The sequence below is a fragment of the Diabrotica virgifera genome, chromosome 5, assembly GCF_917563875.1.
Source record: "Diabrotica virgifera virgifera chromosome 5, PGI_DIABVI_V3a".
NCBI classification, from domain to species: Eukaryota; Metazoa; Arthropoda; class Insecta; order Coleoptera; family Chrysomelidae; genus Diabrotica; species Diabrotica virgifera.
The window spans coordinates 180,605,616-180,630,901 of NC_065447.1; the positions used below are offsets into that span (position 1 = coordinate 180,605,616).

Below are 25,286 nucleotides of genomic sequence, written 5' to 3' on the forward strand. Positions count from 1 at the left end.
GTAAGGGGTAATTCTGCATGAAAAAATGATGACCGTTTGATTTATAAACATATGTCCGCAAATGCTTCTTTTCCAAGATACAGGATGTTGAATTTTTTCTTATACACTGACGATTTATTTATTGTTCTAAAACTGGTTCAGATATGCAAATAAAATTTGGTGCATTTTAAGAGGTGGTTATTGCGCATTTTTTGACATACCACTATGTATTTTATAGTGACCATTGGCGTGCATACGGGTCCTATTACCCGGTCATATTACCTGTATGCACGCCAATGGTGAATATAAAATTTTAAGTTGTATGTCAAAAAATGTGAAATAACTGCCTCTTCAAACCTACCAAATTTCACTTGCATATCTGGACCGGTTTTAGAGCAATAAGTAAATTGTCATTTAGTAAGAAAATGTTCAGCCGTAGTTGTTAAAGTACCTAACTTTTTCATTATCCAACATATTTGAATGAGTCAAAAAGAGGAATGTTAAGAAAGCCTAAGCCAACAATCGACTTCTAATTTTAATATTTTTTAAATGCAATGATATTCCACAGGGTGTTCCGAACTTTGAGGAAAAAACACAGTATTATTGTTACACCTGATAGACAATGTTACCTGTTCAGCAACAAAGTTACTACATCAAGATTCTTAAAGAATAAGGCTATAACATACTAAAAAATCGCTAAAATCGAACAACAGGTTTAGGAGATTCAAGACATCAAAAATTACCCATTTTTAAGGTGTCCGGATTTTTTGGCCAGAAGTGTATAAAATATCTAAAAATGTTTGTATCTATTTGTTAAAAACCTATATTTTCAAAGCTCTTGCGGCACCTCAAGATGTAAACTTTAAAAAAAATGTTTTGTAGTTTTATTGTAGACATCAAAAGGCTACTTTCGAGTGCTATTAGAAAGTTCTTTGCAAAAAAATGTTTTTCTATCTTTTTATTCCACCCTAATACACAAACATCTGTGTAACAATGAGTATTAATTAATATGGTGTAAGCTCTTGTAGGTTATTTTTGTAATGTTTTGCAGTGGTTCTTTTCCGAACTCCTAGACCACCACCTGAAATTATTCCTTCCTGGAATACTGCGACAGATATAAGTTATTATCTGTCAGGTAGTACCCATATTATAGTTGTCAAGGGATTATAAGTCTGGTAAAATTTGATTATTTTAGAAAATCTAGTACATTCTGATAGTACATATAATAAGAAAAGCCCAAAATAGAGAAGACTTTCTCTATTAATGACATCCTGAAGAAGCTGTGGTCGATTGAGAATCCCATACGTACATTCTTTTTACAATTTTTCTGCACATATCATCATTTTTTATCCCTATGGGTGGTCGGCTTCCTAATTACACTTCTCCATGTTTCTATCTTGCATCATACCAATATGAACTCCTTTAAGTCCAGCCTAAGCGTCCCCCCAGATCTTTTGTGTTATAACACGAGAATTTCATCCTGATAATGAAAACAGAAATTACAGAAGATGTTAATATGTCAGAAAGGGACGAAAATGTGGTACAATTGTGGGGGTGGTTCTTCGTGGTGTGTTTCCTAATATTTTCTTACTGCCTTAGAAATAGATAATATAGAAATGGAAATAGAAATAACTAATAGATAGATACTGGGCACCATAGCTGACCAAAGAAATGGAAGACGAAGCATACATAAAACTTAAAAAAAATAAGGCAAGTAAAAGATTAATAAAAAAATATGGTCATCACAAAATACCTAATACATTTACATAAATTTAAATATAATATGACCCATCTTATTCTTACTTAGTTTATTCTTACTTAATGGTTGTTCAAGAGAAACGAAAGGAACAAGAAAAGGGAATAAGATAATAATTAATAGCTGTTGAAATAACAACATACTTTTGTTTCCCCTGTATACTTAAATTCTACCAAATGTATAAAATCTCGGTTACACACAACCAACGGAAACTATTATAATAAAACATAATTAGTTAAAGCCCCTTATTGATTCATAAAAATATAAAATCCATTTTAGTACCATATTCGTCAAAACCATGAACAATCATTTCCTTTTCTTTGGTAGTAAAAAATGAGTTAACATCTACACATGTCCCATTCAGTAAATTAAAATTAGGTCTCGTTCGCTTTTTCCGTAAATCGACATAAAATAAGGGGAATTTAAAAACACTCTCATCTCAATCGCCAAACAGAACACACACACATTCTTTCACTTTCACGCATTTTTAAATCATAAAGACAGTCTCTATTTTCTAGTGCGATTTAATTAAGTAAAATAAGTTGTACGGTAAATTAGTGTAATATTATACATTCGCGCTTTATAAATAAAATTTAGTTTGCATCTGGTGCTTTAATTTGGGTATTGGTGGCAGTTTACCAGTAGCAGAAATCGACTCATTCTTATGTGTGGAAATTAATTACAAGATCCGCACATAATTTGGTACCCCTGGTGGGACACACACAGACACAGGAGAGCTGAATCCCGAGTCTTCTCTCAAGAATTCATGGTACCCCTGGCAAAGGCAGTCAGAAGCTGTTGTTATCACCTACAACCACTGTATAGCTGCTACCACCCCCAGGAGGCAGACAACCAGAGGCATCTTTCTTCTCATCGGAAGTGCTCATATTCAAAAGTTTTACTCAAGGTAACTTTCGAACTATTATTATTAACAGTTCTGCATACGCTCGAATTTTTATTCGCTCAATTATTATTAATATTGTATCGTTTTATTGTTTGCATTATACTCGCATTTTATTCGCTACTTTTTATTAATATTTTTTCTCTTTTACACTCATAATTATTTTTTACACTTTCTTCATTTATCTTTATTTACTGTTACTTATCATTATCACTTACATATCATATTTTCGCATATATCGCACTGATAAATCTCTCTTTAGTTACCTATTACACAACAATTTTTGTATAATTTCACATTAGTGCAGTGCAATAAACCTTTTGAGTGAACTTTTCCCCTCATTATCGTTATATTTTGTCTAAATTAAAATGGATCAATTAAAGAGAGAAAAATCAACAACCAAATCAGCCATAACTCGCGTATTAACTTGGATCACTAAGTATCTTGATGCTCAAACAAACTCCTTTGAAATAGACGTCAGAAAATCAATGCTAATTAGCTCTTTTAATAATTATAATCAAATTTGCGATAATATTGAATCATTAGAAGGTGGCGATTTGGTTGCTGAAAACAGAGACGAAGTCGAAACTAATTATTGTTCTGCCATGGCAAGATTAGAAAACAAATTACACAGTCTTGCTCAGTCTCAATTCAACTTACCTCTGGCTTCTGAACGTAACCCTTTTATTCCCTCAAACGTAAAGTTGCCCCCCATATCAGTCCCCACTTTCCACGGGGAGTACTCCAAATGGGTTTCCTTTTACCAATTATTTACCTCTCTCATCACGGATAATCAGTCCATCTCAAATGCTCAAAAACTAATCTACTTAAAATCTGCTCTTCTTGGTGAACCCCTGACTCTTATCGAATCTCTCGAAATCACAAACGATAATTTTGACTTAGCACTAGACATTTTAAAGAAAAAATATAGTAACGATTTGGCAATTATCAACTCTCACATTAACTCTATCATTGACTACCCTTCTTTCTCTAAAAGTAATCAAACACTAAGTGAGTTCATAAATGAGTCTAAAAAGCATGTTGACTCACTGAAGTTATTAAATGTGCCTGTAAAAACTTGGGATTTAATTTTAATTAATATTTTATCTCGCAAATTAGACTTTGCTTCAAAACGCTATTACGGAGAAAGAAGAAATCGCAGCTCTCAGCCAACATTAACCGAATTTTTCGATATTCTTAACGAACGCTGCAATATTTTATCTGATTTAACTCATATCCCTGAATCTAAAAGGGATTCACACTCACAAAAATCCCACTTAGCCTTTCTCCCTGAACCTAACAGGGAACCACATTCGCAAAAAGCTCACACTAAAACACACTTTACCTCTCTACATTCAAATACCTCACAATCTACGCAGCAAACTTATACTCACCCCAAGTGTTCATATTGTAATGCCTTCTCACACAGAATATATTCTTGTCGGCAATTTTTAGCTCTATCTCATGATGAGAAACATAATTTTATTCGCTCAACAAAAATGTGCTCTAATTGTTTGGGCACTAAACACTCTCACAATGACTGTATTTCTAGAGGTTGTTCAATTTGCAACCGAAGGCATCATAGTCTCCTTCACCAAGATTCTTCTGAGCAAAATCGCAACCCTTCTGCCCCACGCTTTCAAACTCAATACAATACACGTTCTAATGTGAATTATCCCAAACATTCCACTCAGAAAGACATCGCTAACAACAATGTCAGAAACGAAGATATTAATGAATCTCGTAACGTGCAACGTACCTCAACAAATTCTCTACCATCCAATAGTTCAGAAGGCACTCAAATTAACTCTCATAGGCCTTCACATCATGCCCCAATCAATGACAACACCCATAGCTCATCATTAAGTGCTATGAGCGACACTTTAACTAATTCGTATGTCCTTCTCGCCACTGTAAAATTCACTCTGTTCACGAAATCAGGTAAAACTATTCAAGTTAAAGGTTTATTGGATAGCGGAAGCCAGAACTCTTTCATCACTAAAAGTCTGGTAAACAAACTTAATTGCGAAACATACGCAAGGACTTTACAAATTTCTGGAATATCTCAAAGCCCGATCACTTCAAATCTCACTGCCAAAATTACTCTCTTTTCTGATCAGTCAGACAACCAACTTACTTTGAACTGTGCGATCATTCCGATAATAACTTGTAAATTACCTCAAACGAATATTTCTCTAAGTAGCATACATATTCCCGAACACCTCAATTTGGTAGATGATAAGTTCTTTGAATCTTCCGATATTGACATTTTAATTGGCGCGGACAAATATTATGAAATTCTTCAACCTGGTTACTTTAAATTAGGAACAAATCTACCAGTTCTCTTTAATACCATCTTTGGATGGGTGATCGCAGGAAATTTTCCCATTAATTCTCGCTCCCAAGAAAATTTAACTCTTTCGGTACAAACAACCGAAATTCTTCCCAATGATAATGATTCTCGTCTTGATGTAGTCCTTGCTAAGTTTTGGGAAACTGAAGAATGCCCCACCACTAAAAAACTGTCCGAAGAAGACGAACTGGCTGAACTCAACTTCACAACTTGTCATAAAATTCTGAAAAATGGTCGCTTTCAGGTTGATTTACCGTTGAAGTCCCCTTCCGAGCATCTTAAACTCGGCAATTCATTTTATGTAGCAAAGAAACGATTTGAGTTACTTGAAAGAAGATTCAAAAGCAACCCTACGCTCTTTAATGAATACAAAAAATTCATCGACGAATATATAAACTTAAATCATGCTAAATACGTACCTTTGTCTCTTCACAGTACTTACTCTCTAAACAAATACTTTTTGCCCCATCACTGCGTTCTAAAAGATTCTCTGACTACCAAACTTCGCGTAGTTTTTGATGGTAGCTCTAAATCCACTTCTGGGCACTCTCTTAATGATATTTTACTCACTGGATATCAAGTACAACCTGATTTGTTCGATATCATTTGTCGTTTTCGGCAATTTAAATTAGTTTTTATCGCAGACATCGAAAAAATGTATAGACAAATTAATGTCAATCCCGAACAAACTTTTCTCCAAAATATACTTTGGAGAGACAGCCCAAATGAACCCTTAAAATGCATCGAACTCGCTTCCGTTACTTATGGAGTTACGTGTTCCAGTTTCTTAGCCACTCGTTGTTTAAACGAAATTGCAAATTTACATAAAGGAAAATACCCACTCGGTGCTGACGCTCTCTTGAATCAAACCTATGTCGATGATGTTCTCTATGGAGCCAACGAATTTTCTACTCTTGAAAACGCACACCATGAACTTAATGAAATGTTAAATTTTCATGGAATTCGTCTTCATAAATGGGTCTCCAACTCTCCACAATTTTCAGCAAAATATATAAGTAACCCTCCGTTAAATTATGAACTCGATGTTGAAAATACAAGTAGTAAGGTACTAGGCCTCTCCTGGCAGCCTAATGAAGACAACTTTATCATTTCTGTACCTATTTCTCCAGAACGCACTTCCCTATATACTAAAAGAACGGCTTTATCATTTCTGTCAAAAATCTTTGACCCCATTGGTCTTTTTGGTGCATTTACAATCACTGGAAAATGTTTTATACAAAAATTATGGCTCCAGAAACTTAATTGGGACGATTCTTTACCCCTAAACCTCCACAACGAATGGAAAAATTTCGTCTCCGATATTAATTCACTAAACTCTTATAAAATACCCCGTTACTTATTTCAAAATAAAAAAATCGCAACAATAGAAATTCACGGTTTTGCTGATGCTTCAATTAGGGTCCAAGCCGCCGTATTATACTTTCGTACTGTATACGAAGATAACACTGTACGTTGTACATTAATTACCTCAAAATCTAGACTCGCTCCTTTAAAAACTATATCAATTCCTAAGTTGGAATTATCTGCAATGTTATTATTGTCTAGATTGACTCAGAAAATAGTTTCTGTATATGAAAATCGCATCTCATTTTCTTCTATAAATTTGTGGACTGATTCTCAAATCGCCCTATGCTGGATTAACTCTTCTCCTTCTCGTTGGAATACTTTTGTGGCAAATCGTGTATCCCAAATACAAGATTTAACCCACAACTTCACTTGGAGACATGTCAGTTCACAAGACAATGCCGCTGACAGTCTGTCTCGTGGTCTTACTGCAAAAGAATTTTTAAATTCGTCTACTTGGTGGAATGGCCCAGATTTTTTATTAAAACCTCACTTACTCTTGTCAAGTCACGAATCTCACACTCAAAAGGGTATATTACCCGAAGAAAGGAAGGTAACATTAATAACTTACCCCACAATTGTTAGTTCAGAAAACGATTTCTGCAACAACTTATTTTCTAGATTCTCGAATTACACTAAACTATTACGCACAGTTGCATATATTAAAAGATTTATTTGGAACTCAAGAAATCCCTCTCTAAAATTCTCTAATGATCTCACGGTAGATGAATTGCGCTCATCTTCTCTTTCAATTCTTAGAGGCATGCAAAATCTGCATTTTGCTAAAGAAATTCTAGAACTTAAACGCTCTGCACCAATATCTAATAAACATTTGCAATCTCTGAACCCATTTTTAAATTCTGAAAACCTCCTTTGTGTGGGTGGTCGATTAAGTAACGCTAATATAGCTGATCAACAAAAGTATCCCATACTACTACCCGCTAATTCTCTTGTCACTACTCTATTACTCTCCCATGAACACAATCGTTTGGGACACGCTGGACCTCAGACTACTCTATCAAATGTTAGGCTAAAATATTGGCCTTTAAATGGTTTACGAACTATCAAAAAAATCGTAAATAATTGCCACATATGCTTTAGGTTTCGTGCCAAACCTTTGCAACAAATTATGGGTGCTTTGCCCAGACTAAGAGTCACCCCTTCTCGTCCATTTCAGAATGTTGGATGCGACTTTGGTGGACCTCTCTTTATAAAATCCTCCAATTTACGCAAGGCAAAGTTGCTAAAGTCTTATATATGTGTATTTGTTTGCTTAGCTACAAAAGCCGTGCATATAGAATTAGTATCTTCCCTTTCCAGTGAACACTTTCTACTTTCCCTAAAGAGATTTATATCACGCCGAGGACTTCCTTCATTGATATACAGCGATAATGCTACAAATTTCACTGGATCCAAAAATCAACTCCGAGATTTGTATAACCTTTTCAAAACCCCTTCTTTTACAAAAGATTTACAGAATTTCACCAAGGAACATTTCATAGAATGGAAATTTATTCCTCCCCATAGTCCCCATTGGGGAGGTATTTGGGAGGCTGCCATTAAGAGTGCCAAATACCATCTCCGCCGCATTGTCGGTAATGCCCACTTCACGTTCGAAGAACTCAGCACCATCCTCTCACAAATTGAAGCAATTCTTAATTCGCGACCGCTATGCCCCTTATCAAATGATCCCTCAGACTCACAATGTCTTACTCCTGGACATTTTCTTATAGGGGAGAATCTTACTTCTTATCCTGAAAAGACAGTGATTGATCTACCCGTTAATAGATTAAATTTTTTCCAACGATGCACTAAGATCCAGCAATCCTTTTGGAAGCGCTGTTCCGTTGAATACCTAAGTAGGTTACATAGTAGACCCAAATGGTCCCAAGTACGATCTGATGTCAAGGAGAATGATCTTGTTTTATTAAGAACCGATAATTCTCCTCCTCTGAATTGGCCCACTGCCAGGGTAATTAAATTAATGCCTGGCTCTGACGGCAGAGTAAGGGTCGTAAAATTAAAAACATCAACTGGCGAATTAATTCGTCCTATCACTAAATTATATGTACTACCACAGTAGTTTTTCAACTTCCTTAATCATCTCTCCCCTTGTTTTATAATTCTGTATCTTTAGCTCTTTAGCGTTTCACAACCACATAATTTCCAATTTCCCGTGGGGGCCCAGTTATGTTGAAATAACAACATACTTTTGTTTCCCCTGTATACTTAAATTCTACCAAATGTATAAAATCTCGGTTACACACAACCAACGGAAACTATTATAATAAAACATAATTAGTTAAAGCCCCTTATTGATTCATAAAAATATAAAATCCATTTTAGTACCATATTCGTCAAAACCATGAACAATCATTTCCTTTTCTTTGGTAGTAAAAAATGAGTTAACATCTACACATGTCCCATTCAGTAAATTAAAATTAGGTCTCGTTCGCTTTTTCCGTAAATCGACATAAAATAAGGGGAATTTAAAAACACTCTCATCTCAATCGCCAAACAGAACACACACACGGAGTTCGGTCCTGGCAGGTATACTAGTTGGTGCGTATTTGTCAGCTCCAAACAAAATAGTTATTTAGATAGTAGCTAATGAGTAAAAAATTTTTATTTTCGCATATATAAGTGTATTATAGTGCGTTCAATTATTGTACGTAAGTACTCTTTAAAATTATATAAAGCCAAGTTATTTCACTGGAATTTATTATTTATCAGAAGTCGGTTTGATACAAAAAACCCTAAACACGTTTATTCGTTATCTATAACGACATGATAAAATCACCTGTTGTAAGACAGGTCCGTATTTCAGGATTTACTTAGTTTTGAATAATAAATAAAATATGTCAAATCCGACTGCCGGGACTTCTGACTACAGGAGCGCCCAAATGGAAAACACTACTAAAACTTATTCTACTGCTTTGATTGAACAACAATTTCCAACAAAAGAACAAGCCATTGTATTCCCATCCATTGAAAACCTTAAACTTCAAGATTATCTGATTTCACTAGGAAAGTTGATCGAGCCCAAAAATATCCTATTTTCCTCAAGGCTTTCTAACAACAGAGTGTGTATGTACCTTGCAAACAAAAATGTCGTTGAAAATTTCATGAATAACTATGGAGGATCCATAGAAATTAATAACCAAAAAGTCCAAGCACGCAAACTAATCACTCCATCACAAAGGCTAATTCTGTCAAACGCTTGTCCCTCCATACCGCATGCTGTATTAATTCAAGAAATTGAAAAATTGGGCCTTCAACCCATGTCTCCCATGTCATTTCTCAAGATAAGCGCCGGTTTGCCGGAATTCAACCACATTTATAGTTTTAGACGACAAATCTTTATCACACCACCGCTTGCCCCAATACCTGAATCCATATTAATGAATTATGATAACACCAACTATAGAATTTATTTTGCACAAGATTCCTTGATCTGTTTTTCATGTAAAAGGCCAGGCCACACTGCAGCAAATTGCAAAACAATCCAAGAATCAGTTTCTGAAAATGATAACCAAAACCCCCACTCCCAATCATCTTCGCAACCCATACCTTCCGAAATACTTTCAACCAACCCCTCAAAAACTCCAACCTCACAACCAATTATCAATATAGATACAACCCAGTCCACACAAAATAGCTCAAAACGCAGTTTGGATGACATTGTTACACCTCCTCTAGCGCAAGATGCTAATTCAGAAAACCAAAGTCTTGAACCATTTGTTAAACCTAATGTTGCTCCAGCTAAAAAACCAAAGAAAAGTAAGGGAAAGACTCCAACTCACGTACTCATGGAACCGACCAAGGCATTCATCTCAGAGCAAAACCCTTCATTTGTTCTTGATTTTGATCAAATATCCGATCTATTTGAAAATGTTTATGGTGCACAGGACCCAGTCAGCATCATAAAAAACTACACTAGCGAATTTGAAGCTTTAGTGAAAATGCTAACAGCAATATACCCGTATTTCAAACAAAGATCGATTAAAGCTAGATGTACAAAAATTAGAAAGAAACTATTGAAGCATTTACAGATGGCTTACTCGGATACTGAGGCATCAGAGACTGAAAGTGAGTTTTCTCAAGAATAGAGTCATGAACTTCTGTGACAATCCCAAATTTCAGTTTTATTTATTATAAATGGGCTTCTCATCAATTTTGCAGTGGAACATTAACGGTTTCTATAATAACCTTCCAATGCTCCAAATAATTCTGTCCAGACACAATCCAGATATAATTTGTCTTCAGGAGACTAATTTCAAAAATGAAAACATACAAGCTTTAAAAAAATTTAAAAATTACTGCAAAAACAGAACTAACCAAGATAAAGCCAGTGGTGGAGTAGCTATCTTTGTAAAAAAGTCAATTGAAACTACAGTAGTTCCTCTCCAAACTAATCTAGAAGCAATTTGCATTAAAGTTAACTCGAGTCCAAATATCTACGTTTGTAACTTATACTTACCTTCATCAACGCAAGTAGACTCAGAAGCATTAACTGAACTCTTACAACAAATTCCCCAACCCAGGCTTATTTTGGGCGATTTTAATGCTCACAACTTTTCATGGGGCTCTTCTACTATAAATACCAGAGGAAGATTGCTGGAAGAGATATTTGAACAGTCCAACCTTTCAGTCTTAAACGACGGCAGACCCACTAGATTTAATATACAGAACGGTGAATCTTCATGTATAGACCTTACGATATGCGAACCAGGTCTGACCCCACAGCTCACCTGGGATAGGCTGGATTTCTTGTATAACAGTGATCACTACCCAATTTTTATTCATAACAACAAAAACCAACGTGGACGGACATTTACCCCAAAATGGAATTTAAAAAAACCTAACTGGAATCTTTTTTCAAATTTAGTCGAAAGCAGTATGACCACATTTAAAAGCACCTCAAACATAGACGAGACCCTTAAGAACATTGTTACCATTATCACAGAAGCAGCAGAAAGAGCAATAGGAAAAACTTCATACATAAAACAACGCAACCCCGTCCCATGGTGGAACCATGAATGCAAAACAGCAGTTGAATCTAGCAAAAGAGCTTTTAACAAATACAAGCGCTACAAGACTCTCGAGAATAAAATTGAATATACAAAACAACGTGCAATAGCCAAGAAGACAACTAGAAATGCCAAACGCCAGTCATGGACTCAATATGTATCAACGTTAAATGCAAACACTCCCATGACTGAAGTATGGAACAAAGTCAGAAGAATATCTGGATTAAACAGCAATCAGAATATCAAAAGCCTCGAGAGAAATGGAAAGGCAGTTACTAGTAATACTGAGATTGCTAAAATCCTTGCTAACACATACAAAAACCGATCCAGTAATATTAATTATAAAAAATCTTTCATTAATTACAAACAACATGAAGAAAATAAGAAAATTAGCATTACTCCTAACACAGATGAACCGTTAAATTTACCCATTTCTCAATTAGAGTATACGGAAGCATTATCAAATATTAAAGAAACTAGCGCTGGCCCGGACGATATTCCTAGTATTTTTATTAAACACCTTCCAGCGAGCGCTCACAAACAACTTCTAGATCTGTTTAACATTATTTGGCTTCAACACAAATTTCCTGAAAAATGGCATGAATCCATAGTAATACCTATACAAAAACCTAATAGTATTAAGACAAGTCCCGAGTCATACAGACCGATATCTTTAACATGCGCCATGTGTAAGTTACTAGAAAAGATTATTAACAATAGACTAAGATGGCACTTGGAGAGACAAGATTTGATTATTCCAGAACAAAGTGGTTTTAGAGACCAAAGGTCAACTATAGATAATATCATAGATTTGGAGAGTGACATTTCTGAAGCATTCGCACTAGGGGGTAAATGTCTAGCGGTTTTCTTTGACATATCAAAAGCTTTCGATACAGCCTGGCACGACTATATAATAAAAAAATTACATAGTTGGAACATTCAAGGTCACAGCCTATTCTTTATTAAAAATTTCCTTCAAAATAGAACTTTCAGAGTTAGGACAAATAACATAACATCAGATATAATGTATCCAGAAAATGGTATCCCTCAAGGCTCGGTTATAAGTCCTACTCTCTTCATAGTGGCAATCAATGATATCCTCAAAAACCTAAAATCGCCTGTAAAGGCACGAGTCTACGCAGATGATCTTGTAGTTTTCTGCAAAGGTAAAAATATACAAAATATATTTCGTCATACACAGAACTTTATACAAGACTTAGAAATCTGGTCACAAAAAACAGGTTTCTGTTTTTCCGCTGAAAAAACTCGCTTCATCTTGTTTTCAAAGAGAAACGTCACAAATATCCCCAACCTAAGACTATGTGATGAAAACCTAAAGCGTGCAACGTCAATTAAGTTCTTGGGCATGACATTCGAAGAAACCCTAAGCTGGAAACTTCATATAACAAATCTGATGTTATCTTGTCACAAGCGACTAAATCTTCTAAAAACTCTGGCCAATAAAGAATGGGGTGCGGATCGCCAAACACTTTTAATGTTATACAGAACATTAATCAGATCAAAATTAGATTATGGGTCTACTGTGTATTCTACAGCGGCTAAGACGCTGCTGAAAAAACTTGACAGTCTTCACAATCTCGCTTTACGTATAATATCTGGAGCTTTTCGCACAACACCAATCGAAAGTCTGTATTGTGAAGTTGGAGAACCCTCCTTAGAAGACAGAAGAGTTTATTTAAGTGTAGCATACGCCGCAAAAATCAGGTGTAACTCAAAAAACCCTACTATACAAAATTGTTTTACAGAAAAGTTCCCAAATCTCTTCATAAATAAACCAAGAACGGCCAAACCCTTCTACGCAAGAATTAGAAGCTACTTAAATCAAATAAACTATGCGTTCCCAGAATGCTTTCCTTCCAAACTGTCCTCAATTCCTCCGTGGCAAATAAAGAACCCTCAGTGCCTAACACACCTCATTTCTTTCGATAAACATTCAACAAACCCACAGTTAATCAAATCCGCCTTCAATGATATACTCCGCAATTACAAGGAGTATACACAAGTATACACCGATGCATCTAAATCAAATGAAGGCACTGGTGCTGCTGTCATAACCCCAACATCAACAAATAAATACAAACTCCCTTCAGAGTACTCTATTTACTCTGCTGAATTATACGCTCTATACCAGGCCACCCTTGCTGTCAATGCGTCCAGTAATACCAAATATATCATACTCACAGACTCTCTAAGTTCGGTACAGTCAATCCAATATGTCTACCCATCTAATCCTTTGGTCATCAAAATAAAACAAGAAGTTCATACCGCTCAACTGAATGGAAAAATTATCATATTCCTCTGGATACCATCCCATATTGGAATTCAAGGAAATGAAGAGGCAGACAACGCTGCAAAAGAAGCTGCAACTAGTGATAGTGCGGAGTGTACGGAAACATTTACGAGTGCGGATGTGAAAGCGGCGGTCAAACGTAAAGTGCGGTATATGTGGGAAGAAAAGTGGAAAGTGTCATCGGCCAAGCTACGCGAAATTAAAAAATCGATAAAACCCTGGCCAACATTACCAACAAGCCGGAGAGACCAGGTAATATTAACGCGACTCCGATTGGGTCATACGCGATTAACTAATAGTCATGTTTTTTCCTACAAACAAGAACCAAGATGTGACAACTGTGAAGAAAAGTTAACAATCAAACATTTATTGGAGAATTGCGCAGCATTAACGCCAAAGCGCATATTGTACAATATACCAAACAAACTGAGTGACATTTTAGGCCTACAGTGCAATATGTCAAATTTAAAGAGGTTCCTAAGTGCAATTAACATTTTATACAATATATAAAAACACAAATGTATTAAAAATTATTGTTCACCACTATTGTTTCGCTAATAGCCAATTTGGCTGATGCGATTTTTGTTAATAAAAAAAAAAAAAAAAAGAACACACACACATTCTTTCACTTTCACGCATTTTTAAATCATAAAGACAGTCTCTATTTTCTAGTGCGATTTAATTAAGTAAAATAAGTTGTACGGTAAATTAGTGTAATATTATACATTCGCGCTTTATAAATAAAATTTAGTTTGCATCTGGTGCTTTAATTTGGGTATTGGTGGCAGTTTACCAGTAGCAGAAATCGACTCATTCTTATGTGTGGAAATTAATTACAAGATCCGCACAATAGCCACAACATTATTGCAAATAAATCAAATTTATTGAAATTAAATAAAAAGGAAATATAATGGACCTCTTGTAGATGTTAAGAATCCATTTATTACAAAAAATAAAGAAGGTTAACATGTTTCAAATACCTAGTTTATCAGAGATCGTCCTGTCCTTATTCTTCGCTGTTAATGTCCAAGGCACTCACTTTTCACTGAATTTACATAAAAAATACATTATTAGTTATTTCCATGAAAAGTTTCAGCAAAACTCAACAAACCTCCAAATGATTCTGCTCATAAATATTGACTTTAAACTAACGTTTAACATGTCACATGATTTTTAGCACTAAAAAGATATAACTTCTTACTAAGAAAACTTTAGTATGGCATTATACACCAAGGATTAGCCGGTGCATTTTGCCTAAAATGGCAATCGCCCTGTAGCTAGCAAGCTACGAAGCGGGATTAATTTCCAAACTACATTGTTAGTTGCCCAGCTGCGTTTATTTGTTTAGCGAGCCGACCTAAACAAAACTTTTTCTTTTCCTACATTTTTCATGAACTTAAAAAATTGACTAAGAATTGTACCAGAACTCAATATCCATGAGAATCAAATTCAACTCTTCAGAAACTCTTCAGTTTATTAATATAAAACCATTCATTAATAGGGGTCATTAATCAATGATTTTGAGGGTGTTAAAATTAATCATAAATGGACGGTCGACGGAAAATAATATTAATTTAGTTAATGAAAAAATATTAATGAATCGGCCCTGTTTTTTGCCTTTGACCGGAACTAGAACCGGAAAATAAATTACGGTGATGCGCTACCAATCACAGAGCGTTTAATTAATTTATGCAAGCAATGTATGTTTTGTTGCCTATAATGAAATCGTTCATTAATAGAAAATCATTCATTAATAGGAGTCATTAATCAATGATTTTGAGGGTGTTAAAATTTATCATAAATGGACGGTCGACGGAAAATAATATTAATTTAGTTATTGAGAAAATATTTATGAATCGGCCCTGGTTTTTGCCTTTGACCGGTTGGATCTTAACTAGAGCCGGAAAATAAATTACGGTGATGCGCTACCAATCACAGAGCGTTTAATTAATTTATGCAAGCAATGTATGTTGTGTTGCATATAATGAAATCGTTCATTAATAGAAAATCATTCATTAATAGGAGTCATTAATCAATGATTTTGAGGGTGTTAAAATTGATCATAAATGGACGGTCGACGGAAAATAATGTTAATTTAGTTATTGAAAAAATATTTATGAATCGGCCCTGGTTTTTGCCTTTGACCGGTTGGATCTTAACTAGACCCGGAAAATAAATTACGGTGATGCGCTACTGTGGAGAGATAAAAAGGTTTATGATAGCGAACGAGGGGTTGGCTGGCTCTTTCATTATTCCTCGAAAATTTCTGTTTAATCTCGTGTTTGCGAATAATGCGGGGATTTTCGCGCAAATGCGGATTGTTACTCTAATTTTCAATGGGTCATTGGATGCGGCCGAGATGAATTGTGGATTAGCATAAGGTTTTTGCGGAGAAAAACAACGGTTTTCCCTTTTTTCGAATTAAAATAAAATTTAGTTTTTGATCATAATGCCCATTGCGTGTTCAAAGGAATCGGCAATATGAAAGATAAAAATTTCTCATCATAGGCTGGATTAAAAAAAACGAGATAACTTTACACCGTTACGAATACTGTGTTATAAGCCATAATAACTGGCGTAGCATTGCATTATACCGATCTAGTATTTTGCTAGATTGTGTATAAACAACGTGTTGCGTTGAATTTATTGGTTTTTATTTGCTTATCATTTGATTCTGCTATCTATTACGTTTAGCCTTGGTCTTCAGGTTTCAAATAATTAATAATAATTATAAAACTATTTTTTTGGAAACAAGTTTAATTTGTTTGTTAAAAAGTGTGCTTTAACGCTTAAGTACTAACATCTTAAATCAATGGCGCAAACACTAACTAACCGCCTGACAGACGGGTTTCACATTTTACTGGTTATTTTTCTTTTGGTAAATATTATAATGCAAAAAAATATTTCGATGACCTACTGAAAGTATTACTTATCTAAAAAACACAGTAATTGATCTACTTTTTCTGTATTTATTAAACTACAAAACATTATAACAAGAATGGAAGGATTGTTTGTGTGACTTTTTATTCCTGAAAAAAAGTGGGATAAAAATGAAACAAATTAAACAATTTTGATAAAAATTTACAATCGAGTTAAACAAAGAGTAATGAACATGAAAATAAAAAAAAATTTTAAAAATATTAAAACAAAAAAAAACTGACAGGCACTAAAATTTGTACAGTGTAGCAATGGTAGTCAGTGGCAACATTTTCATCACAAATTGATCCCACTTCGCTTACGTCGTCTTCTACCTCATCAAGTCATTTCAAAAGAGTTTCCTCATAGTCTTTATCCCCTTATTTGAACTTTTTGACGAACTGGGGCACATTATGTTAAACGACGAACTGGGCACAAACACTAACACCCCGTCTATTAGACGGAAATCACACTTTGAGTCTAAATATCTTTCGAATAACAACCTACAGCAAATTGCTGAATTCAATACTAGTAACTAACAACCCAACTTGAAAAGTCATAAACGGATGACCTTCAAATTTTTCTAGGAAGGGAAATATCCCACTTTCAACAAACGATGCCGTCTGAGAGACGGTGTATTAGTACTTAAGGGTTAAAATACAGGATTTTTACAATGCATGTTGTTCTTTATATTTTAATAAATTAGATATTGTTTACTTAGATATACATATTTCCATTTTTTCAGCTCTTCTTATAACTCTCTGTTCCAGCTATTTTTTCATTCTTTTAGTTATCTGCCTGATGTTTTCTGATTGTTAGGTTTCTGTTCTAAGCCTTTTACACATCTTTGTTCTGGTACCTTGTCAACATCATCATCATAAATTCGTTCTCGTTCACTGCTGGACATAGGTCTCCCTCAGCTCTTTCCATCTGTCTCTGTTTTGTGTAGCTTGCATCCGGTTGCTGACAATACGCGTCAGATCGTCAGCCCATCTGGTTGGTGGTCGTCCTCTGCTCCGTAGTGCTTCTTCTCGTGGCCTCCACTCGACAATACGTTTTGTCCATCGGTTGTCTGACAATCTGGCGACGTGTCCTGCCCAGTTCCACTTAAGCGACGCGATTCTTTCGACGGCGTCCGTTGTTTTTGTTCTACGACGTATTTCTTCGTTTGGGATTCGGTCCCTCAAGGAGACACCCAGCATCTGGCGCTCCATAGCTCTCTGAGTTATGCGAATCTTGCTCACTACCTTTTTTGTGAGTGTTAATGTTTCCGCTCCATAAGTGAGTACAGGCAATACACACTGATCAAAGGTTTTCCTTTTCAGGCATATGGGTAAGTCTGATTTAAATACATAGCTCAGTTTACCAAACGCTGCCCAGGCTAATTATATGTGGGAGCTCGCACCTCTGGTTATCTCTTCCCAACCGAATTTCATGTCCCAAGTATTTATAAGATGCAGACTGCTCAATATCCATTCCATCAACAACAATATTACGATTTAGCCCCAGATTAGTCATTATTTGCGTCTTGTTTATGTTAATCTTTAGTCCGACCTGTAAGGAAGCGTGATATAGGTAACTTGTTCAACATTATAATTGCATCATCCATACGATCGGCTATAAGGACGATGCCATCTGCGAATCTCAAATGACTGAGCTTCTCTATTTATATTGATACCACATTCGTTCAGATCTGCCTTCTTAAAAGTGTATTCTAAAAGGGTCGTGAACAGCTTTGGTGAGATGGTGTCTCCTTGCCGTACTCCTCGCTGCATACAGAATTTATTAGTTTGTTGATCAGAGAGTCTTACGCTAGCCGTTGCATTGTGGTAGATAGGTATATTTTATCATGTGAGTGTAGCGATGGATTATTCAGCATTCTGTCAATGCTTTCAGCGTTTTCTGCTGGTTTATCGTATCGAAAGCTTTCTCGTAGTCAACGAATAACGCAAATAGTTTGTTGTATTCTGCCGACTTCTCTTATCAAGTTTTTTAATACCAGTAAGTGGTCGTTAGTGCTATATCCGGATCTAAACCTAGCTTATTCTCTAGGCTGATAGAAGTCTAACTTAGCCTCCAGTCTTTTTTTTTAATTTTTTTGTGAAAAGTTTATATATGTGTGATAGCAGACTGATATTAAGGTAGTTTCTTAGATCTGTTATGTCACCTTTCTTGTGCAATAAAACAATGACTGCATTCTTCCTTTGAGAAGGGGTTTTTCCTTGGTAAATGCATTCGGTGAAAAGTTTGGCCAAAACCTGGATAATTTTATTTCCACCTTGTTTGATTGCCTCGATCACTACACCGTCATAGCCAGGGGATTTATTATTTTTCATTTCTGAAAGTGTCTTTTTAACTTCGTATGGTGTTACTTCTGGCAATAATTTTGATCGCTGGTTTGTGATTTTAGGCAGGTGCTGATCTTCGTTGGTGCTCTCATACATTTCGCGATAAAACGATTTGATAACTTTATGGACTTTGGTTCTATCCGTAGCAATGTTGTTGTCTTTGTTTCTTATCCTCTACATATTTTTGTTGCCAATGTTATTCGTATTTCACCGCAAAACTTTTAAACTCTTGTTTTCTTGAATTATTTGAGTTATATCTCTTGTATTATTTTCTCTTATGTCTTTTCGGATTGACCGGTGGATATCTTTATTTAATTTATTCAGTGTTGTGTAGTTCGAGTCGCATTTTTCCGTCAATTGTCTTCTTTTACTTAGTAACATTATTTTCAACATAATTACTTTTAAATCTTTTGCGTGCTCTAATCCATCTCACCTTGGCACTCCCAGTTTTTCGCATTCACGTACTCCCAATTCATCCCTGATACGTTGAATTCACCATCATGATTACCATCAGCCAGTTTTAAGTCCACTGTAGGACACAGACCTCCCCTATTTTTTCTAGAATTTACGATCATATTTTATACAGTATGGATCCAATTTGTCACCTTTTTTCGCAGATCCTCTTACCATCGTGTAGGTGGTCTTCCTCGGTTTCGTTTATCTGTTCATGGTCTCTACTTTATTAGCTAGCGTGTTCACCTTCAGCCCTTCATCCGTGCCACGTGGTCAGCCCATCTTCATTTCAATCTGTAAACTATCTCCATAACATCTGTAATTCTGGTTCTCTTTCGTAGGTCTTCGTTTGTGATTTTGTCTTTTATTGTTACTCTTATCATTGAACGCTTTTGAAGCATTGTTTTTTGTTAGGGACGGTGTGTCCACAAATTCTTCATGATATTATTGCTTTATATCCTTGTAGTTCCTCAGATAACTCCCCCAGCTTTACACCCAAAGGTAGAAAGGCTTAGGACTAAGTAAGTAAGTAAGTAAGTTAAAATCTTTGGAGTTATAGAGCAAAAATTGAAAAAAACACGATTTTTGGGCGCCATTTTGTTTATAAAAAAGTAGCACAGTATCTGCAGACTTTGCATACTTATATTATTAATATATACAATCATAAGATTGGATTTCAGCAATAAATTTGCTGGCAAATAACTTTTCCTGGTATTTTGCTAATTAGCCCAGAGTAAAAATCAAATGCTGGAAAACTGTGTTAATATAGGCCTGGATCCCGCGTACCAAAAAAAGTTTATTAATAGCAGACTCAAAATTTGTTAGTAGCTTAACGGTGTCTATTCGGACAAACTTTGATGTATGGGAACACTGGAACAGGGGAAGTTTTAATTGCGGAACGTGACTTTAATTGCCAAACGTGTCATCCTGACAAGTTTATAATATGTAATAATTGTGAAAACTAGCAAGTTTTTTTAAGTTTATTCAATAGAAAACTTAATATAATTTATGAAAAATGTTTGTCCCACACATGTTGGGTATTTTAGTATGTCCGACACGAAGAAAATTTCAAATTCGGAACCTGTAACCTGTTAAACCATAATTAAAACTTCCCCTATTCCAGTATTCCCGTACATCAAAGTTTGTCCGGCTAGACACCGTTAAGCTATTATCAAATTTTTAGCTAACTATGAATAAACGTTTATTTGGTACGCGGCATCCAGGCCTATTATTATTTATCAGTTTTTACATTATTTATTTCGTTGTCATTTAATACAACGAGTTTATTTTTCGGTATGCTACGTCACTGTACATAAAGATCCAGAAATATTTATAAATACATTTTAGAGCTTCAAGACTTTGCATTTTTATGGAACTTTAAGATCCGACAGTTTTATTGTTATTGTTTCATAAAAAATTATGGCTAAGTGATCTAAAATAACTTCCACGTAATACTTCCAAAACTTAATGGAGAAAGTTTAGAAGATGACAAATAAATAATCCATCGTATAAGAGAGGGTTTTAGGGTACATTAAACAACATAAATTAGTAATAAAATTAAAATTGCTCTTAATTTTAGTACCAGCTTGTTTTAAAAGACAATGTTTAAACATTCACGTAAGTTAAACATAGCCCTTTAAATAATAAATACTTTGTACTATATTTCAGAACCTTTTCACAAATGTCGTTATTTCTCCAATTACAATAATAGGGAAGTCAATAAAGATTTTTACTTCGGAAAAAAATAAAAAAAGGTAAAAACTTTTGTAATTTGATTTAGAATTTTTATTAAACCACATATCACAAAGTTCTACATATCTAAGTATATAAAGATTTTTCTAAAATTAAATCTATAGCTTCTTTAAGCACTGTAGTACTATACTGTACTCAGTGCTCCAGTCATACTCATGGAAAAATGTGGGTTTAAAACCAATGTTATATTTTCTTTATAGCATTGTGGTGTAACCTCCAAATAGGAATCAATGTTATGGTGGCCAAAGGTAAAGGAAAAAAGTGCCACACTCAAACAGAGCAAGCTTCAAAAACATGCTTGTCTCCTAATCAGAGGGGCTATGAGGGCCAGACCAACGGCAGCCATGAAGGCAATTATTGTGGCATCCTGTGATTAGGAGACAAGCATGTTTTTGAAGCTTTTCAGTTTGAGGATGGCAGTATTATACTCGACCGCCTTCCTTTACATAATTATAAAAGTGGGAGCAAGAACGGGATATTTAAGACTTCGACAAAATTTGAGCCACGTAACGGTTAGATAATGACATAATAACAACATAAATTAAATCAGGGATGATCATTTCTGACCATTATGGCAACCACATATTATAGCCTTGAAGTACTTTCCCAAGTGGACATTTGCCCACGAGAGGAACAGAGCAGAGAAAATACTCGGCCCAGACTCGATCCATACCTGGTCTATAATAGACGCGGCTTAAAGTGCAGAAGGGTAGCCTGAAGGAATAATCGGTAGGGGTGGAAATTTAGACATTATATTTTACTAGGACAATATACTTTGTAGTATAAGGCAGACATCTTTGTAATTAATATTTGCACAAATATAGCCAAGCATGAGGACTCTCATCAGTTACACTGGTATGGTTTCCAGGTTACGTGAGGTTATTTAAAAATAAGCTGAACAATAATGGCTTTTACTTAAACAACAAGTTATTTTATTGTCATTCATTCTACAGGGTGTCCAGAAATTCTACCGACAAACGAAGACAGGAGATTCCTCAGATAATTTTAAGATATTTTAACCCATTCACCTAGTCCGAAAATGCTTCCTAAAGGAGCTACAGCTCTTTGAAGATGGCGTCTTGTAAGTAGTTTTTCTTAAATAACTCCAGAACGCTTCTATTGAGAAAAACGAAAATTGGTACACATATTTATTTTCCACAGATAAATCGACTCCATGTATTGCGAATTTCTAGTACCGGTCATAGGCGTCCGTTTTTGCTAGGCCAATAATTATTTTATCGCATAACTTTTTATCTTTAATTTTTAAACATTTTTGACCCAGGATTATTAAATTGTGAGATATTCTACAACTAAAAGGTACTGTCGTTTTAAGTCGATAGGATACATCGTTTTATAGAAAAATCGATTTGAAAATTATTCTTTTTTTGAATTCAAAAAAAATTTCAAAAAAAAAACTATTTAGAAATCTGAAAACTGGTACATTTATTTATATTTCAGAGATGAAGCGATTTCATTAACGAATTTCTAGTACGGGTCATATGCGTTCGTTTTGGGTAGGTCAACTGTTATTTTATCGCATAACATTTTTGTCTTTCATTTCTAAGCATTTTTGACTCTAGATTATTAAGTTATGAGGTATTCTAGTACTAAAAGTTACTCTTGCTTTAAGTTGATAAAATACACCATTTTTTTTTGAAATTTTTTTTCAATTTTTATTCAAATTCAAAAAACGAAAAATATAAAATTCGATTTTTCTAGAAAACCGTGTGTCCTACGGACTTAAACCAACAGTACCTTTTAGTACTAGAATACCTCACAATTTGATAATCCAGTGTCAGAAATGCTTAAAAGTTAAAGACAAAAAGTTATGTGATAAAATAACCTTTGCCCTACCCAAAACGCACGCCTATGATCGGTACTAGAAATTGGCAATGGATGGAATCGATTTATCTCTGGGAGATAAATATACGTACCGATTTTTGTTTTTCTAAATTGAAGCGTTCTGTGGGTATTTAAGAAAAACTAATTAAAAAAAATGCCAAGTTTCTTGTAAAAGGTATATATTAAAATACCCTAAATAAGGGTCAAAATACAAAACGTTTTCGGATTAAGGAATCCATCATCAGTGTTTAAAAGCCAAAATTTGCATGCCTGAGCCACCAAAATGTATAGGGTAAAAACCCTTTAAATGTAAATAATAAAGATGTTTTACATATTTATATAAAATTCATCGGATGTAATAGATAAACCTGGATGTTACCCAGGGCAACACAGGACTCTCCCCACGTGGTTGGAACTTTTTTTGGTGAAAAACTCACATATTGGATTTCAATGGCTGCCATTGAAATCCAATATGTGAGTTTTTCACCAAAAAAAGTTCCAACCACGTGGGGAGAGTCCTGTGTTGCCCTGGGTAACATCCAGGTTTATCTATTACATCCGATGAATTTTATATAAATATGTAAAACATCTTTATTATTTACATTTAAAGGGTTTTTACCCTATACATTTTGGTGGCTCAGGCATGCAAATTTTGGCTTTTAAACACTGATGATGGATTCCTTAATCCGAAAACGTTTTGTATTTTGACCCTTATTTAGGGTATTTTAATATATACCTTTTACAAGAAACTTGGCATTTTTGTGATTTATGGTATACAGCCAGCTACAGGAAGTTTATTTTCCTCGTGGATTTTAAAAACTAATTACACGAAGCTATCTTCAAAGAGCTCTAGCTCCTTTAGGAAGCATTTTCGGACTAGGCGAATTGAGCTAAATTGTCTTAAAATTATCTGAAGGATCTCCTGTCTTCTTTTGTCGGTAGAGTTTCTGGACACACTGTATAATGTATTTTAAATGTCATTCAATATTTTGTTAATTGCAAAACTTAGGGCCGGTATTTCAATAGCTACTTAAGCTTTTGCTTAGCTAAGCCTGTGTCAAAAGTTAAGGAGAAGCTTAAGCTGGGTGCCGTATTTCCATCATTCTCTTAACTAAACTGATGCTCAGCTGTAAAGTTAATTGGTTTGGTACCTCTGAATACGTCAAAGTGCCAGAGCTAACTCTTCTGAGTTAAAAACCACTACTATTGACATTTAATTTTATCTTGTCATCTGTATCAATGTTATTTTTACTTCACTTAATTTTGTGTACATGTAGTATGGTATAGTTAGACCCAAACCCAGACATCCAAAGTGAAAGTTATCCGCCAACACCAAATTGTTCTATATGGTCCACATAATGTTCAGAAAAAAGTTACACCACTTTGAGCGAAGGGTTTGGGGGGGGGGAGAGGGGGGAGAATTCTACAAATTCGTAGTTTTTTACGTTTTTCGTCAATATTTCTAAAAGTAAGCGGTTTAGCATGAACAATCCTCTACACAAAATTGTTCTACATTAAATTTGAAATAAAAAAGGTCCTATGCATAACCCTTCTAAAATGAACGGTTCCAAAGTTACGGAGGTAGTATAGTATAATTGGTCCAAAAAAAGGCCTAACCCAGACATCCAAAGTAAAAGTTTTCCTTTAACACCAAATTGTTCTATATGGTCCACATATTGTTCAGTAAAAAGTTACACCATTTTGAGCGTCCGGTTTGGGGGGGAGATGGGGGAGAAGTCGGTAAATTAGTAGTTTTTTTACATTTTTCGTCAATATTTCTAAAACTATGCTTTAGCGTAAGGAATGTTCTATAGAAAAATGTTCTACATAAAATTTAAAACAAAAAGGTTGTATACATAATTGTTATAAAATCAAGGGTTCCAGAGTTACGGAGGGTGAAAATTGGAGGTTTTCGATACTTTTTATATTTACCGATTTCTCTCCCCTCTCCCCTTCAAACCCGACGCTAAAAATGGTGTGACTTTTTTCTGAACATTATGTGGACCATATAGAACAATTTGGTGTTGGAGGATAACTTTCACTTTGGATGTCTGGGTTTTTGGTATAGTTACCTATATCATAAATATTGCCCAAAAAATATAAAAAGTATCGAAAATCTCGACTTTTCGCCCTCCGTAACTCTGCAACCGTTGATTTTATAACAATTATGGTTAAAACATTTTTTGTTTTAAATTTCATGTAGAACATTTCTGTATATAACATTGTTTACGCTAAAGCATAGTTTTAGAAATATTGACGAAAAACTTAAAAAAACTACTA

General features: G+C 34.9%; 1 protein-coding gene across 1 annotated transcript; it reads left to right on the plus strand.

Annotated features, from left to right (window-relative positions):
• The first annotated feature begins 3,004 nt into the window (after positions 1–3,004).
• On the plus strand, positions 3,005–8,723 carry LOC126885538 (uncharacterized). Its single transcript, XM_050652121.1, has 2 exons — positions 3,005–4,502; positions 8,701–8,723. Exons 1-2 carry the CDS (start codon positions 3,005–3,007, stop codon positions 8,721–8,723), a joined length of 1,521 nt encoding a protein of 506 aa, XP_050508078.1.
• The last annotated feature ends 16,563 nt before the right edge of the window (positions 8,724–25,286 follow it).

Coding starts and splice junctions, on each gene's coding strand:
- LOC126885538 (XM_050652121.1), top strand. CDS start 3,005: ATGGATCAATTAAAGAGAGAAAAATCAACAACCAAATCAGCCATAACT. Junction 4,503..8,700: donor CACCCATAGCTCATCATTAA/GTGCTATGAGCG, acceptor AATCCATTTTAG/TACCATATTCGTCAAAACCA.